Genomic DNA, 17861 nt, shown 5'->3' on the forward strand with positions numbered 1-17861 from the left:
ATGTTTTGCTTCTTATCTTCTTTACAGCGATTTTAATTTAAGTGTAAATTACATTGCATTTATTTTTTTATTAAATTTTATCCTGTTTTCTGTTTTTTATCGTTTTCGTCTGATACTTGAATAAATTTTTCAAAATTAATGGTCTTTTTTTTTAACTAAACTTATAAACTTAAAGAACTAACAACTTCATTCCTTATTAAAAATACTCAAACTACATGAAAGTTTAAAACACCTTTAATAACTGAAACATCAGTAAAGTGCTTTTGAATTTGTATTTTTTAGTTTTGTAAGCTGTATGTTGTTTCTTATAATTTATGTTTTTATTAGTCGAGTCGCGATTGATAAAGTTTTGTCAAACTAAATTCGCTAGATACCAATAAGTAAAAAAAAAACAATGAAATGAAAAGTATGTATAACTAATAACTAAAAATTTAAACAGTTGTTTTAAACTAAATATTTATTAGTTTTAGTTTGACAGCTAAATGTATATTTATATATATGTATATGTAAATGTATATATGAAGTATAAAAATTAAGCATATGCTACCTGTTTGTTCGTACTAGACAAACTACTATTAAGCTATTTATCTGAAAGCTTGTACTCTTTTTTTTTTTTGCTTAATCTCTAGTTATTTTAATCTCAACTTTTTTAATTATTTGTTTAAACTTTGACTTTAATTTAAGCACAATAATTATGTAATCATAACTAAATTAATTTGTAGTTTTCCTTGACTATAAATCAGTTGTTTCACCGTATATTTAAAATCCGTTTAATTAAATGTACAAACTTATTTTAAGCTTGATCATCTAATATTCAAAATATTACAGTTTTTTTAATATGAAAGCATTTTTATTTTTTAGTCACATGGATTAAAAGCCGTAATTTATTAGAACCTTTAAGCTTATTTTAACATTTTCTTGTAAAAAGGCTGTATATAATTTATTACAAAACAAATTATCTGATTAAACAATAAGAATATAACAAATAATAATTTAAACTTAAAGTCGGCAAAAAGGTGAGTAGTCTGATATTTTAATACTTTAGTCTTAACATAACGTTCGGTACTTAATAACTAAGTTAGACTAGTTTGCCAGCTTTTACCAAACTCAAGCTAAAACGAACATTAACTTAAATACTTATAAAATACAGTTTAAACTATATATAACGTTTTTAGTAGGTAATGTTTTTTATTGAACTTGTAAATATGATACATCAGGTTACCAAACAATAACTAGTATAAATTTTTTATACTAAGATAAATCCGTTCTTTAAACAGAAACTAAGGTTATAATAGTTTTGTTTTTAGTGAGTTTGTCATAATAATAAGTTAAGGAAATACATAAAATTATTTTCATTCAATCCATGGAAAGGACATAGTTTTATTGTTTTAAAGTATAGTTATTGATAGTTATAGACATGCACTTTTGTGCTTTAAAATAATGTAAACAGCTCTAACCCTTTTAAAACAAAATTACGAATTGTTATATTCATTAAAAACTATAAAATATTTGAAGGTTTTATATTCTTACGTCACTAGTTTGCTTGGTTGGTAGCAATATGTAAACAAAAATATTTTTTTACGTAACAACTAATATTTACAATGTTATCAAAAAGGTTAAAAATCAACTGATAGCAAACTTTAATTTTACAATTAAAAAAGTATTCAGCTCATTACAAAATAATTATAATGTCAACAGTATTGAAATATTGTGTGGATTACTTTTCATTTAAAACCGTTTATAAATTGTTAATTAATCGTTCTCAGTACGTATTTTTTATTATAAATAACAAAAGAATAAAATTTCAAGTATTATAAAATATTTTTGACTTTTTTTTTTGCAACAATTAAGCCTTAAAAAATTTTTAAATGACAAAAATTAGAAACTTTATATTAACTTTAATGATGGTTCGGTTATGTAAAATTTTATCAAAATGTATTAATTCAACTCATTTTTTGTTATCATTTATGTTTTGTTTTGCTATTTAGCTTGTTGAATTAAGTTTAGGTCTTAAAAGCTTAAGGTTTTTGTAAGTTTAACAAGCAAAAAAAATCGGTAAACTATTGGTAGAATACTCGTAATTCCAAAAACCACTTCATTTTACTGAAGTATAGCTAACTTATAATAGTATGTATATTAAAGTTTATGTTGTTTATGATATATTTGTTGTAAAAGTTTAAAAGCGTTAAAAAATAAAAACAGTTAATCATATTTTATTAAACAGTAAAATACATGTAATACTCGAAAACAAAGAAAGGTTTTCGTTTAAACTTCATAAAAAAACAAAATTTAAAAGTATAAAATGAGAACTAATTTAGATGTATAAAAGCTTTATATTTCTTTACAAGAGCTAAACTGATCTGTACATAAAGTCAATAGACTTGGGTCACAATTGTTTTTTTACATATAAACATAAAAACTAACTAACAAAAACACGTATGTTTATACAATTTCAAATGATATTACCACAATACATAAAGCTAATTACATTTAAGCAACGAGAACCGCATAGTTTAAATAAAATAGATACTATAGCTCGAAATTTTTAACACTACTTTGCTTTTAAATATATTCTAGTGAAAAAATACCAGTATATGAAATAATTGTTTTAGGTATAAGCTAAAAATTTGACAAAAATTATATTTACTACGACACTTCTTACAATACTTTATTACCTCAATTTTAAAATATATGAATTTCACTTACTTTAAACTGCTCAGTCTTAAAAATGCTTAACTATTTCTTTTAACACAGCCAATTAAAAACCACAACTGCAAGCTAGTTGTTAGTTTATAAACACAAGTCAATTTCTGATAAAATACTGCGAAATATGCGCCAGTTATTTTACAGTCATTTCCGTGTAAAAGAAAAGTCATTGCTCATTTTGATAGAACTAGGCTGTTAAGTTTTTTAATTGTAAGCTTAATTACAATGTTTAACCGGAAAAAAGTTGCGTTCAGTAAGAGAACACTTGTGCATATTTCAGATACCACACCCCAAAAGTTTTTCCAACTTCTTTTGAAGCCATTTATTAAATTTTAAATTCAACTGGGTGAAACTAAATTACTGTTGAACATTTCAATTTTAAATGTTAATACATCACCTTATTATAAGAATATAAATAGAGTAAGAAAATAGTGGCATATCCTTATTTTTTACATACTTACTGAATTATTTTGCAAATATCTTATTAACACCAAGATATTTTCACTTAATCGGACTTATTTTATAATTTTTTAACTTATTTTTTCGGTCAGCATGTAGATCGAAAATTGACAATGCTGTAACAGTATTTATTTATGCACTAAAAATTAAATATCTCTATTTAGTTCAATGTAATTTTAACTTTATCAATCTACTATTTGATTTCAAGTGTTGTCTTTCCTTAATTACGTCACACAAAATCTGTTTATATAGGTTTTAAAATGTGAAATTTTTAGAAAAAAAGTTTCACATAGACTTTAGTTTTAGTTATATCCAACTAACTTAGAAACTGAACAGTTTTTTGTTTATCAAAAATGTTAAGAAGTAATTTTTTTTTGAAATAAAAAGAATAGTATTTCCTTAACCATTTTGAAAACACATTCAAGACTAGTTAGAGTGGCAAAAGAACATATTTAATTTTTTTATGTTTTTGTTATCGCTTATTTATAGACTTTAAAAATTTATTTAGTATTTATTTCTTTTAAACTTAATCTATACCAGTTAAAATTTACTTTAAGTATAATGTTAATTTCTTATTGTCAAATGTAAAACCACAATTCTTTTATTGTTCTTCAAAGATAATTGTTTAACATAATTTAAAACTAAATAATAAGTATTAATGTTCAGAAAACACTTAGCTCATTTTTATCTTAACTACAATTCAAGATAACGTGTTTTGTATAAATTTAAATTTAAATAAATATAGTTGCAAAAATAATTTGGAAAAAATCATTTTTTAAATGATAAAAAACTTATGACTAGTTTAGTTTTTAGTATTTAATTCAATATTATAAAAGTATAGAGAAAATTTCTAAAACTATCTAAGTTGTTTAATGTTTACAACACTATATACTTGAAATACAAATTTATAAAATATCGGTTTATTTTTAGTATCATATCTAAAATTAAGAACTTTCTAAGCACAAAACCACAGTTTTAGTTCATTACAAACGAAATTTTACTTTTATTAGCTTAGTTATAATTTGCTGTGAAATTAAAATCATTTGTTAGTTTTGCAACTGCACAAATATTTTATAAAAAAAAACTAAACATGCTCATTGTTATAAAAAGTATATTATACAAAGGTAATGTTAGATTTACAAGCTGAGTTGCAATCAGCATTAAAAATAAAGTTGTTGTGACAGGTGGCGGGTTAAACTAGATATTAAAAAATAAATAAAAATCAAGGATCCTTGATGTTGTGTTTCTAAACTGGTGACGTCAGAGGTTGGTTAAAAATAAATTAACCACACCTTTAGTAAGTTATAATTTACTAATTTAGATTTAACTTTAGCTATAACATAAAGTGTACATCGATATGGTTTAAAATATTGTTTTTTTATTAAACTAAACACAAAAAATATTGTTTCACCGATTTTATACTTAGGACTGCATATTTTTTTATAATAATTTACTTAAAAATGTAAGTTTTAATAAAGAACACAAACACATTCTTAAAGTCATATTCACAGAATTTTTTTTAACTTAAAACCATTATACGTTTAATGTATTACTATTTTCATCATCATGTCCTCAACAACAAGTTTAATTATAACTAAGTGAATAACTCCATAACTCCATAACCGAAAGATACTAAGTCCTAGGGCAGACTATTTTTAGCATTTTTGTTGTCATTTAATAAAGTATCATTGTTAAATTTTGTTGAAACATTATAAAATACTGACTATTTATGGTTCGAACAAAACTGCAAACTACAATGTTAAAGTGATTGTTAGAATATTAAACATGTTTTTATGAGTGTACAAACAACTTTACTAGTTTCAAAAAAGTTTTTTTTTTTAATTTTAGTTTTTTTTTACTTGTTTTATTTTTTTAATAAACTTAATTACGAAAAAGTTGCATTGAGTAAGAGAAAACTAAGGCATAGTTAAAACTAAAACTTTAATGAATGATAAAAAACTTATAACTATTTTAGTTTTTAGTAATTAAGTCAAAATTATCAGAGTATAAATGCAATTTGTTTTTTACTAGCTTTATGTTTATAAAGTTTTATACTTTCAATGTAACTATATAAAATAAGAGTTTGTATTACCATACTTCAAAAGTTGAACTTTTGAAGAACAAAGCACAATTTTACTTCATTGTAAAAACGATTTGTTTGTTTTAATAGTTGAATTTTAATCAGCTGCAAAATTAAGATAACTAATTGATTTGAAAACTGCACAAAAATTATTTATTGAAATGAGGTTTCTTGATGTTATGTTTAGTATGCTACACAAAGTTAATGTTGGATTCATTAGCTGAGTTATAATCAGCTTTAAAACTAGAAGAAATGGATTAGGAAAATATTTAAAAAGTTATTTAGTATTATAAAATAAAATAATGCTTAAAATTATGAATTTTTTTAGTATCGTCAGTACTAGATAAAATAAACATTTTTATACGTATTTAAAAAGTTACAGCTTACTGATTTTAAAAACATATATAGTTTTAAAACAAGATCTATTTTAAAGCTTTTTCTTAAAACTTTAAATTATTGGCTACTTATGGCTCAATAAAAACTCTTAAATTCAATCGTAAAATACATATTAGAATCATTAAACATTCTTTTATGAATGTACAAACCATTATACTTGCTTTTTTGAAAACTTCATTGACAAACTATATTTTTTTTTTGATATGATTTAAAATATTGTTTTTTTTTTCTAACTAAAACACAAAAAAAAAATTGTTTTACTGATTTTATACTTAGGACTGCATATTGTTTTACAATAATTTTACTTAAAAATGTAAGTCTTAATAAAGAACACAATCACATTCTTCAAGTCATATTCACATATTTTTTTTCAACTTAAAATCATTACACGTTTAATGTAAAACTATTTTCACACCTTTCTCTAGAAAAAAACAAAATATACTCATAAGCAATTTATTTTTAGGTTTTGAAAATTTCTTTAATAGAAAGTAAGTTTTAGTAAATACTTTGTGATTAGATAAGCTGAGTTGAAATTCTAAATTGAAACAAAAACCTGTCTTTAATATTTTTTAAAGTTAAAGACTTAATTGCTTAAATGAAGTTAAAATACATAAAAAATTGGAAGTTCATAAAACTATTCAGTATTTTTTTACTTAGATCTAAAATTTGAACAACAAACCATGTGTATAGTGTTATATTATTAAAATCTAGGTTATACTTTTCCAGCTAAGTCTCATAAAAATATTAGATTTGTTTTCTTGGATGTTTAAAAAGCAGGTAATTGAATGTGCATTAAAAAAAATTGTTCAGTTAGTTGCCTGTTTGTTTAGACCCTACTAAAAGTTTTGTTAGGTGTACAAAAAAGAATCTAATAGTTTTTTTTGATAAAATACAATTTATCTGGTTATTATCTAGAAATATTCAATTTTATGGCGTAGTTAACTAAGGCGTACAACTTGTAAGCAAATTCTAAATTTATAAAAACAAAACAACTTTAATTACAACTTAGTGACGAAGCTCACTAATTTTTATACAGCAGAGTGATGGATAACTAGACTGTACACTAGCTATATGAAAGTATTGTCAATTTACTTAAAATTAAGTTTTAGTATAGTTTAGAAATTAAAAAAGGTTGCATTCGGTAAAAGAAGAATAATGCATAGTTATTATATTAAAACTTTTACTGTTTACTATACTTACTATTCAAACTGTAAAAGTATATAGAAGTATAGTTTGTATTTTTTTTGAAGTCATTTTGTTTTTATTGATATGATGTTTGTGTTTCTTTTTATCTCAACACAATTTCGTCACACTAAACTGATTCGTCACATTGTATTGATTTTTTGGAGGTAAATTTTTTCTTCCATACAAGATGCATATCCTTTTAACATAAAGAGCCCAATGTGTTAAGTTGTACTGCTAGGTTGTTAATAAAATATTTTTTTCAAAATGCCTTTGAAACTAAGTGTACCTCCTTCTTAAAAGTCCTGCATCCCTTAGCGTATCCTCTTTATTTACTTGCTACATATAAGCCTAGCCTTAATTATTTATGAAAATAAATAACAACAATCTGTTTCATACATGTTTATTTACATAAAGAAGAACAGGAAAAAGAAATAATTTCTTCTTAACAGTAGATGACTCTGCATCCTTTAGCGTATCTTCTTCTTGGGTAGCAAGTTCTCCTTCTTCTGTATCTTCTGGTTGGGAGACATCTGTTTTTAAAGTGTAAGTGTTTGATAACTGTTCTAATTTAATTATTATAATTTAATCGATAATAAACGCATGAAACACACTTACTGTAATCTGTTGTGCAACTACTTGACATAATAAACTGGTTTTAATTTTATATTTGTAAGTTATTTGTTAATAAACTTAATACACAAGATCTGTCTTGTGTTTATTTAATACATTATCCTAATAGACTTTTTACCTGTTGTATCTGCTGTACCCTTTACCGTAGTAACTTTTTCCACCGTAGTATTGTCCTATTAGAAATAGTTGTATTTAATTTTAAACATTGTTTTATATATTGTTTTATCAACTGCAAACATTAAATAAACGTTTTCACCGTAATATTGACCTATTCTTGTTTGACTTTTGAACATTTTTTTAAGCATTTATATTATGTCACTCTATCTGATGTAACCCTTTACCATTGTATTTTATATGTTTCACAAAAAACTAAAGTAGTTAAATGATTATTAAGAAGTTTAATTTATTTTTAAATAAATTTTTATTAAATGGCCGTCTGTTTCAATTAAAGTACTGTACCGATATTTTTGCAGTTTACCAGTAAAATTTTAAGTTATGCATTAATTATTAACTATATATTGCTTAAAACTTTGAAATGAGTAATACAAGACCCTGAAAGGAAAGTCTAAGTTTTTGAAAGCTTAAAATAACACAAACAAAATATTAAAAAAAACTTTTCAAAACGAGAATAGGGTTAATGTATAATAATAACCTGAAACTCTAAGACCGTTAGCTGGGCCATATTGTTGCTTGTTGTAGTAACCTTTGTTGTAGTATTGTCCTAAAAACAAAAAGTAAAAAAACAATTAAAATAATAATTTTATATTTTTTTTTATCCATTTTATAACATTTGTTTGTAATAAAGATCCTTTTAAAAATTAATTAGTTTTATTAATAATATGAAAATATAAAATTAAGATAGTATGTTTAAGTATCTAGTTAGTTTATAAGGTTTAAAAGTTATGTGTAAATTAAAACTTTTACATTTAAATTATTTCATTTTTACTTTTAATTAATCAATTTTCTTACCTGGGATTCTAAGACCGTTAGCTGGACCATATTGTTGTTTGTTGTAGTAACCCTTGTTGTAGTATTGTCCTAAAAATAATTTTGTTGATAATATTTTCAGTGTTTTTATTTATAAACTATTTGAAAAATATTTACACTAAGTATATTTTGAAAAATTAAGCTAAATTCACACTAAGTTTTTTATAAAAACTACATTAAACAGATTAAGGTTCGATTTTTTAATGATTTTATCTTTGTTTATTTACACTTAAAAATCATGTGTAACGTTAAAACTTGGAATGCAAATATATCACAATATTTTTTTTTAGTTTAGTTTACATATACCATCTGTTTATAATTTTGTTCAATCAAACCTGGAACTCTAAGACCGTTGGCTGGGCCATATTGTTCCTTGTTGTAGTATTGTCCTGTTTAAAAAATAATTATTTTAAAAATATTGTTAGTACTTTAAAGTTAGTAATTCGAAACTAAAAAACTTATAAGCCATTTTAAGTTTTAGTCATCACCGAAACCTCGTAAAATCAACAAAAACTAATCAAGGAGTAATTAAAATTTATATACAAAAATGTTCAGTCTTGAAAAAGTTTAGATATTTTTATTCAAAACAGCTGTTTCCTGTTCACTAAATTGTGAGTAGGTACTATAAAACAAAATAAAACAATTTTTAAAGGTTTTCTGTGTTATCAGAACCTTTTACGTTTTCGTTTATACACATGTTACAGTGCATATATATAGTTTTAATTATCAAAACAAGTTACCTGGAATTCTGAGTCCGTTGGCTGGGCCGTATTGTTGCTTTTCGTAAGGGTGGTAGTCTAAAAAAATATATTTTAGATAGTTTAAAATAAAGTATTTGTAAAAACCATATTTATTTAAGCAGTGAAAGTTTTATATCAACTCAGAAATAAAACCTTGTATAGTTTATTTTCACTGATTTAGAGAATATTGTAATATATAAATTATGTAACTAAAGTATGTTAACTTTATATGTTAACTTAAACTTAACTTTGTTTTTTAAACTTTTTCTAGTAACTTCAAACAATATTGAAACAATTATAACACTACAATAACACTTTATAATAATATATTAATAGTTAGTATTTTTTTAATCTAATAAATTTAAAGCTAATCAATTGTGAAAACTTTATTAAAAATGTTTACTTAGTATTTAATTGTCGCTATTAAAGCTTTATTGCTTTGATAAACTGCAAAAAACTATAATCACTTAAAGACTAAAAACATAATTAAAAACTTATTTCGTAACGAAAACTGTTTTAAAATTTTGAATTAGTAAAATTAAAGGCTTTACTGAAGTGTTATCTAAAGTTTTATAAAACTTTGTTAGAACTAGTAGAATTTAAGACATTATTATATCGTCCAAGTTAGTTAAAAATTAAAAAGTTTTTTTACTTTATAATTTTTATTATTAAGTTTTAATACTTTATCGAATAAAGCATTTTAAAGATTAAAAAGTTGATAACTCATTATATTTTTGGGATTTTTGTTTTTTCTTTTAACTAGTACCTGGGATTCTGACACCGTTTTCTGGTCCGTATGGTTGGTAAGGGATGGCAAGAGCGCATCCAACAAGAGCAATGAGAACAATCAATTTCATTTTGATATTTCACAACTGGTAATTGATACTGAATATTTAAACTTGAAGTTGTGGGCTTATATAGGGAGATTTTGAGTTAGGAAAAAGTTGAAAATTCTCTTAACAGTTAAAAATTTTTTAGTTTCACCACAAGTAAAAAAGATTAAACGAATTAAAATTAGATTAGTGAAAAATAAACAGATTAAAAACGTTACATGTCATCATATCAACCAATCAGCCTGAAGCAAGTGTGTAAAAATTTAAAGTACTTGAAGTGTAGTGTTTACTTAGCAGCTTTATCACTAATTATCTAAAATAACAAATTATGAGCTTAAGCGTGTTTTGTTGTTTTAGTGAAGCATGTATTTTCATACGATGTGTTGTTCGCTGTTAACTATTATTTTAAATAGTAGTACTGCATTTTCGCAAATTGTGAATTATATAATAAATTTAAATAACCTATTAAAAGTTTTGTAGTTTCAAATCTTTATTTATTATCTTTTAAATTTTAACGAAAAATATATTCAAAAACTTTTCTGTTAGACTTTAATTTTTTCATAAACTAACACCATAAGTTTGATTTAAATAAAAGTTATATACGTCAGTATGAAAAGCTAATCTATTATAACAATAAAATAAGAATAAAATTTGTTAAATAAATGAAATAAAATGTTTGTGGAAATATTGACTTGTTGATTATATACTCTTTATACTGCTTAAATATGCTCTCAAACTTTTAACTTTAAATTATCTGTCGTTATGGACCTTTAATAGTTTGACCATGAATATTGAGACTAAATTGAAACCTTCAAATTGTTTTTCGATTAAGCACTGTAAAGTGTAACTGTATGTTTTTCAATATAAAAAATAGAAATATAAAGTATCAAAATATAAAGTATTTTTAAAGCTTATTTGAAGGTTTATCAAATCTTCATTTTTTATTAAATTATAATCAATTTTTTTTACAAATTAATTTCTTATATATAGTTAAGATTTTTTTGTTATATATGAAGTAGAAAAATTTTAGAGCTATTAGTTTTTACTTCTTAAAACAAATTCTTTATTGAAATAGTAGTATTTTATATTTTTTAGACGATTAAACAATTCACCTTATTACCAATGAATGATTTCCTGCTGTTTCGTTGTATGACAGCAAATGTTTAAGTAGTAAACTATCTTATTAAAATAATGGTTTAAATGAAACAAAATTTTAGCTAATAAATATACTACTACTAATATAAAAAATAGTGATAAAATAAACCTGTAAAAAATTTACGTTGATGTTTTAAATTTGAGGTCAGAAGTTACAAACGTACTTTTAATAAACGCAATACAATACTATAAAGTTTATATATTTTTCATTAAAATCGAATTATTAATGTTCTATAAGTCTAAATATAGTCTTACGACGTTAGTTTACAACATAAAACAACAGTTATTATGCGTTTAGTTTATTTGATTAAAAAACATTGAAAATAAACAGATTGATTAGATTCATCGTTGTTTTCATGCTTATTCAAATGTTATCTGAAAAATAATAAGAATTTTGAAAACCAAGTAGATTAACTAATTGTAAAAGTAATACTACTTAATAAACTTATTTACAAGTATACAACTTTCAAATTCCTATATGACTGTCTATAAAATGATATATTATTATATAGTTCAAAAGTCTCACAATTTAATAAAAAAATTATAACAGAATTATTTATTAATACTCTGAATTAACGAAGTTTTTCCAGGATATGATTTTAGATATGTATCAAAAATTTATAATTTATGCTACTTGAGAATAAAAAACGTATGCCTGTATAGTTTTCTATCTTTTTACTTATATTATATATATGTAGCTAGTTGTTACCACCTTAACAGATGAAGTGGTGGATACCGCATCCCTTGGCGTATGATCTTCTTCCGTAACATCTTGGTCTGCGTCTTCTGATGCATCTTGATCTTCTTCTTGGGAGACATCTGTATCTTCTTCTTACTGGAACGCATCTAACTGGGTGGTAGTAACCCTTTGAGTATCCCTTTTGGTAGTATTGGTCTGTACAAAAATAATTGTATTAGTTATTTGTCTGACTTTTTGAACTTGGTGTTTTTTTTCATGATCTATTACACAGAATAAATTATTTAGCTTAGAACTTTTTTTTCTTAATAAAACTTGCTTGTTTAAAAATAGAGTGATTAGATTTTCAAAGTTTCAGTATAAAAAAGCAGACTCATTTGAATTTTTGTCTTCTAGCCTTAATTATTTAAAAATAACTGTAAAATTATATTAGCTTATAATATTATATTATTTTTTATTTTACCTGGGATTCTGAGTCCGTTAGTTGGTCCGTATTTTTCCTTTGGAGTGTATGGGTGGTAGTCTGTTAATTATAAAGTTAACAAGTTTTCATTAAAACAAAAAGTGTTTATTTTTAAAATTTTCTATTTCATAGAATTATAAAGTATTTTTTTGCAAAAAAAGTTGTTTTAGTTAGTGTTTATTAGAGTTTCATACAAATTATATTTCAAAACTTAAAATATTCAGTTTTTAATATCTTTAAAACATTTATACTCTGCATACATATAATAATACATAGTATAATGTACCTGGGATTCTGAGTCCGTTAGTTGGTCCGTATTTTTCTTTTGGAGTGTATGGGTGGTAGTCTGTATTGAAAATCTATAGTTTACAGAAAAAGCAACAACTTTATTTTGTATTCTAGTTTTCTATGCATTTTGACAATATAGTGTGTAATTTTTCAAAATTGCTTTTAAAATCAATACTGTACAATTAAATAGTTTAGTATACTTTCTAAAGCATTAGTTTTTAAAAGCGTTGTATGAAAAACTTAGTTAAGGTATAAACACGGATATTTCTTAGTTGTTTTTGTTATTCTTTTTGCGTTTACTTTAGTGACCAACTGAACATTTAACCTGGGATTTTAAGTCCATTGGCTGGTCCGTATTTTTCTGCTGGAGATGGAAGGTCTGAAAACAATGAAAATTATATAAAATATTTTCTTATTCATACAAGTTATACGACGTATAGTAGCTTACGTAAGAATCTTAAAAAAAAAAGATAATAAAACTTATATTTAGCTCCTTTTTTGAAATGTATAAGAAATTGATATATAAGTACAAAAAAGCTTTAATTTTTAGCTTTAAATATCTTCATGTACAAAACTAAAAAGTTAACTTCTAAAATAATATTAAATGCTTTATAACCTTTTTTTTAGTTTCAAATCAAAAACAGCTATTTCTCAATATGCTGTGAGTAATATAATTATGGAAATTTTTAGTTTTTTTTTTATCTTACCTGGAATGATGAGACCGTTAGCTGGTCCATATTCGTTTTCTGGGCATGGATTTGGGATGGCAAGAGCACATCCAACAAGAGCAACAAGAACAATCAATTTCATTTTGATACGATTGATACTGAATATTTTGAGTTGATTTGAAGAGATTTATATACTTATTTTTACCAATAAAAATCACAAACTCCAAGCCACGAAACGAACAAAAACCTCAAATGTTTAAACAAACTGAAGCTGTTTTACAGCGACCACAGTTAGTTTTGTTGCAGCGTTTTCATTTTTAGTTTTTATTTTAGACCACAATTAACACTCGGTTAAACCAATGAAAAAGCAAGTTTAATCGTGAATAGCCAATAAACAAGTTACAGTTGCAGTAATTAAATTTAATTTTTTCTTATTTTTTATACATATTTAAAACTGTTGTTTATAATTTTTTCAATATATACTTATTAAAGATATATTATTAAAACAAAGAAAAAAGTTTTGTGACAACTTTTTTTAACAATTCTTTTTTTTAATTGTAAGTGCTTCCTTTACATTAACCTTAACGAAGGTTAGCCTAAAAAAAAAACACTGTTTTAAGAATCTTTTTAGAAAACTGAATGTTTTGTTTACTTTGCTCTTATACTAATAACCACTGTTTAATATTTCAAGTAAACTACAAAAAGCTACTACAAAAAAATTTTACATTGTTTAAAATTATACAAGTTTACATTTCAAAAAATTTTGATATAAAATCATTTAAGCTAAGGAACCAATTTGTTAAAAAAAAGTTACAAAAGATAAAGACGTATTTTTGAAATATTCTTTTTAAGCTAGAGTCTTATTACGCTAGCTCTATTAAGTAGTTTTCTGCCAACCTCAAAAACGCTATTTTTATTTACTCTTACAATTTATAAAATTACTCGGGTCTCTTAAGTTCAGAGAAATGCTTAACGATTTTACATCAGTGTTAGATGTATTATGAGTTTTCACTACTTTCTAAAGTGCTACTGACTTTAGCTCGCAGAAAACTTATGTAGCTGTTTATTACTGTGATTTATTGTTGAAAACATTTTATCTTTAAACTAAAACAAAATAATTATCTAAAAGCATATTTTGTTGTTAAAATGTTGTTATTGCGTTTTAATTTCCAATGATTAAGTAAAGGAGTATTTATGTTATGTAATTTATTTTGCCACTAAATTTTTATAAATTTATTAAAAATTTTGTGAAACTAATATAAAGAAAAAGGTAAATTTAATTCAAAGTAGTATAAAACTTTGTAAATGAAATAGTTATTAAAACATCAGAATAATTTTAGACATATTAACTTAAACATGTTTTTTATGTGTTTCACCCATACTTTGCTATTTTCAACTTAAAGTTTTTTAAACTTTTTTTCATAAACAAACAAACGCAAGTTAACAAACTTAACTAATTAAACAGTTATAAAAAAAAATGTTTAGATACGGTTTAAAATGATTTTATTTAGATTAACATTTGATATCATTAAAACTTTTCTTACCAAAAATGTTGACATACTGTGAAGAATAAGATTAAAACTTTTATTATGATGTCAAACTTAATTAAACGACAGCTTATTTAAAAGAAAGTAAAAAATAGTTTAACAAAAATACATTTTTTTTTCAATTTGGTTTTCAAAGTAAATAATATTTCACGTCAGTTGTTTCATACTATAAAATGTTTAAATTTAAAACGCAATAAATTTCAAAATAAACTGTAAAACTAGCTAAGGCACTCGTTTTAAGCCAGTTATTAGAGTTATTATGTTTTTGAACTTAAAGTTACAGACTTTATTTTTATTTCCTTTAATATTTTTACAATAATTGTGTGTTTAAAACAACAACGATTTAAAAGATTAGTAAAGTATTTTTTTAGCGATTCAAAAACATTATACAAATTAAAAATATTTTTTAAACCAATAAATAATTGATCAGTATGTAGTATATAGGTATTTAAGCTAAATAAATCAAATTTGCCAAAAAAGAAAGTGTAAAAAATGTTAAGCTCATCATTTAAGCTTACCAATAGTTGATTCAGTACCTAGCGGAAAAGATCTTTTTTCTTTAAAAAAAAATTAAGTGCTTTATTTTTTTTAGTTATCCTAAACTTTCAAACTAAAGTAGTAGTTTCTTTTTAATTAAAATGAAAAGTTTCATACATTTCAGTTTAAATTTTGTTGTAGGCATATTGAAATTATTTTATAAGTTTGTAGGTACAGCTCATTAAACATGAATTATAGTAGTGGTCCATTTATATATAATTTTCAAAAACTTTAAAACAGTAGCGTACAATAGTATAAAACAAAGGTTAAAATTTTAAAAAATTCACAATAAAGCCGTTAAAACGATTTAAAAAACTATCATATCTATTTACATGAAATTTTTTAACATTACTTTTTTTATTAAAGAACTCTTGTACTTAAAACTGAATTTTTAAATGTAACTTAACGTACTCTACTCACTTATATCAGTTATAATTGCTGATTGTAGTATGATAATACAAAGTTTAAAAGCAACTATATTCTTACACAAGCTTCCTATTTACTTAAGCTTTAAAAAATCTTAGAAATTAGTTTTATATATCATCAGTACTAATTTCTCTATAAAATTTATCTTTGAATAAAGTTTGTGTCAAGCAAGTAATTATTTATAACACAACCGAAAATTATTAGAAAATTATGTACAAAAAACGCTGTTTATTAAACATTTTCAATCATTACTAGTCAGGACAACGAAATTAAGTTAAAAAAAAGTTTGACAACAATAAATAATTTGTGGTTAATTGAACGAATTAAAAGACAATGAAAATATTTTGTCCTTTCCTGGTGCACATAGAGTATTTTTGTTATCGAGTCGCTCACCTCTCTTGGATACAATTTAATATCTTGTCTAAGAAAAATTTAAATCATAATTCTGCATACTGAGCGATTTTTTTACAAGGGTACAAAAAATAAATTGGTCTTTAACAGTGGCGTAGCGTGGTATTTTGGTCAGGGGTTGCGCAATTTTTTTTTTTCAAAAAATCCTCTAACTTAAAACTTTTGTATTTAGCTGTAAAAAGATTTTTTTATAAGTAATATAATTGAAATAAATTCATTAAGTAAAATAAGTTCGAAGTAACAGGACTTTTAAAAAATACTTATATATTACAAATTAAACAATAAAAAAAAATTAATTAGAATTACTTATACTTGCACAAATGTAAACTTACTAAATAAAAATTGTTTTTACTACTTAGAGTAAACTTTATATCTTTAAAAACGAATATAATCAATAAACAAAAATATCAGTTCTATTTAAGAAGAAAATATGAATTTCTATAATATACAATACAACAGTGATAACAACATCTCAGTGCACATAATTTAAATAAAGTTACATAGAAGTTAAAACAGACCAACTTCATAACTGTTATTACAATTTATTACAACTTTGTAAAATACTTAAAAGTATATTTTTTAAGTTTAATTCATCTGATTGTAATTTTTTATAATAAAAATCACAAACAAAGTTTTTTTTCTCATAGGCCGACACGCTTTTTCTTGTATGTTTACAGAAATAAATATCAGAAAACTAGCAGTAGTCTTAACATTTATTGTAGCATAAATAAAACTTTTAAAATTAAGCATGATGTATTTTTGTAAACTTTTTGTAGAAAAATCTGTCATAAGGTTATACTACTGCGGTGCACTAATTAGTTGCGTTCTTTTTGAGTCTTTATTCCTATGAAGTTAATAAAGTTATAAAATTTTTCCTTATGGAGTTTTTCATCAACATCGATGCGCACTTTCGCTTGCGCACCGAATCAGTATATTGGTTAATTTCCCTAACTTGTCACTAATTGGTATTCAAAGTTTCGTTTAACTTTTCGAATACTATATAATCATAGTTGAACAAAGGCAAGTTAAGCAGAAAAAATAAATAATAAAGGATAAAGATATTATATTCTTTTTTTTTACTTCTTTTTTGGGTAGCACACATGCGCCAGTGTCCCTCCCCACGCTACGCCCCTGGTCATCAACTAAGAAGGGAATTCCAAAATAACTTAGGTTTAGGTTAACAAGTATAAATAAAAATCTACATAACTGTTACTATGCAAGATATTTAACGCAACAAATCGGGAATGAGAACTGACTTAATTTTTAAAATTCTAAATATTTTCTTAGCTTAATTAAATAAAATTTAGGTCTAAATATGATAAAAACTTACGGTTTGAAGATTGACGTTTACAAGCTAAAAGATTAAGATTGTCATTTAGGTTTGAATAGGCTGTTATGCTTTATAAATAATCATTTTGTGTCAAAGGTAACGTGATAATGGTTTAACTGTTCAATAGTGTATCTCCATGGAAAGTTGTACAACTTGTTATTAAAATAAAATTTTAAGATTAGTTTTTTCACAAAGCGAACTTTAAGTTTTTCAAAAAAGTTTATAAGAAAAAAAAACATTAGTGAAAACTCAAAGTTATATATCTAACTAAATACTTTCAAATCGAATTGTAATTGACTAAATATAACCCGTTAAACTTTTCT

At 23.8% G+C, this 17861-nt stretch overlaps 1 protein-coding gene across 2 annotated transcripts; it reads right to left on the reverse strand.

The window, feature by feature from the left end:
* Positions 1 to 7210: 7210 nt before the first annotated feature.
* Positions 7211 to 13488, reverse strand: LOC145844647 (uncharacterized). 2 transcript variants are annotated; one of them, XM_082952050.1, is made up of 9 exons: positions 13327 to 13488; positions 12945 to 12998; positions 12618 to 12677; positions 9184 to 9240; positions 8779 to 8832; positions 8477 to 8494; positions 8109 to 8159; positions 7575 to 7629; positions 7211 to 7356 (listed from the first exon to the last, which is right to left on the reverse strand). In XM_082952050.1, the coding sequence occupies exons 1-9, from the start codon at positions 13427 to 13429 to the stop codon at positions 7269 to 7271; spliced, it is 540 nt and encodes a 179-aa protein (XP_082808176.1). In that variant the 5' UTR covers positions 13430 to 13488; the 3' UTR covers positions 7211 to 7268. The 2 variants fall into 2 exon arrangements, with proteins under 2 accessions (XP_082808176.1, XP_082808175.1); XM_082952049.1 differs by having other exon boundaries at positions 8109 to 8177; positions 8426 to 8494.
* Positions 13489 to 17861: the final 4373 nt, after the last annotated feature.

This window comes from Thalia democratica, chromosome 9, assembly GCF_965202585.1.
Source record: "Thalia democratica chromosome 9, ktThaDemo2.hap1.1, whole genome shotgun sequence".
In the NCBI taxonomy this organism is placed as follows: domain Eukaryota; kingdom Metazoa; phylum Chordata; class Thaliacea; order Salpida; family Salpidae; genus Thalia; species Thalia democratica.

Coding starts and splice junctions, on each gene's coding strand:
- LOC145844647 (XM_082952049.1), bottom strand. CDS start 13,429: ATGAAATTGATTGTTCTTGTTGCTCTTGTTGGATGTGCTCTTGCCATC. Junction 8,833..9,183: donor CAACGGACTCAGAATTCCAG/GTAACTTGTTTT, acceptor TTTTTTAAACAG/GACAATACTACAACAAGGAA. Junction 8,495..8,778: donor CAACGGTCTTAGAGTTCCAG/GTTTGATTGAAC, acceptor AATTATTTTTAG/GACAATACTACAACAAGGGT.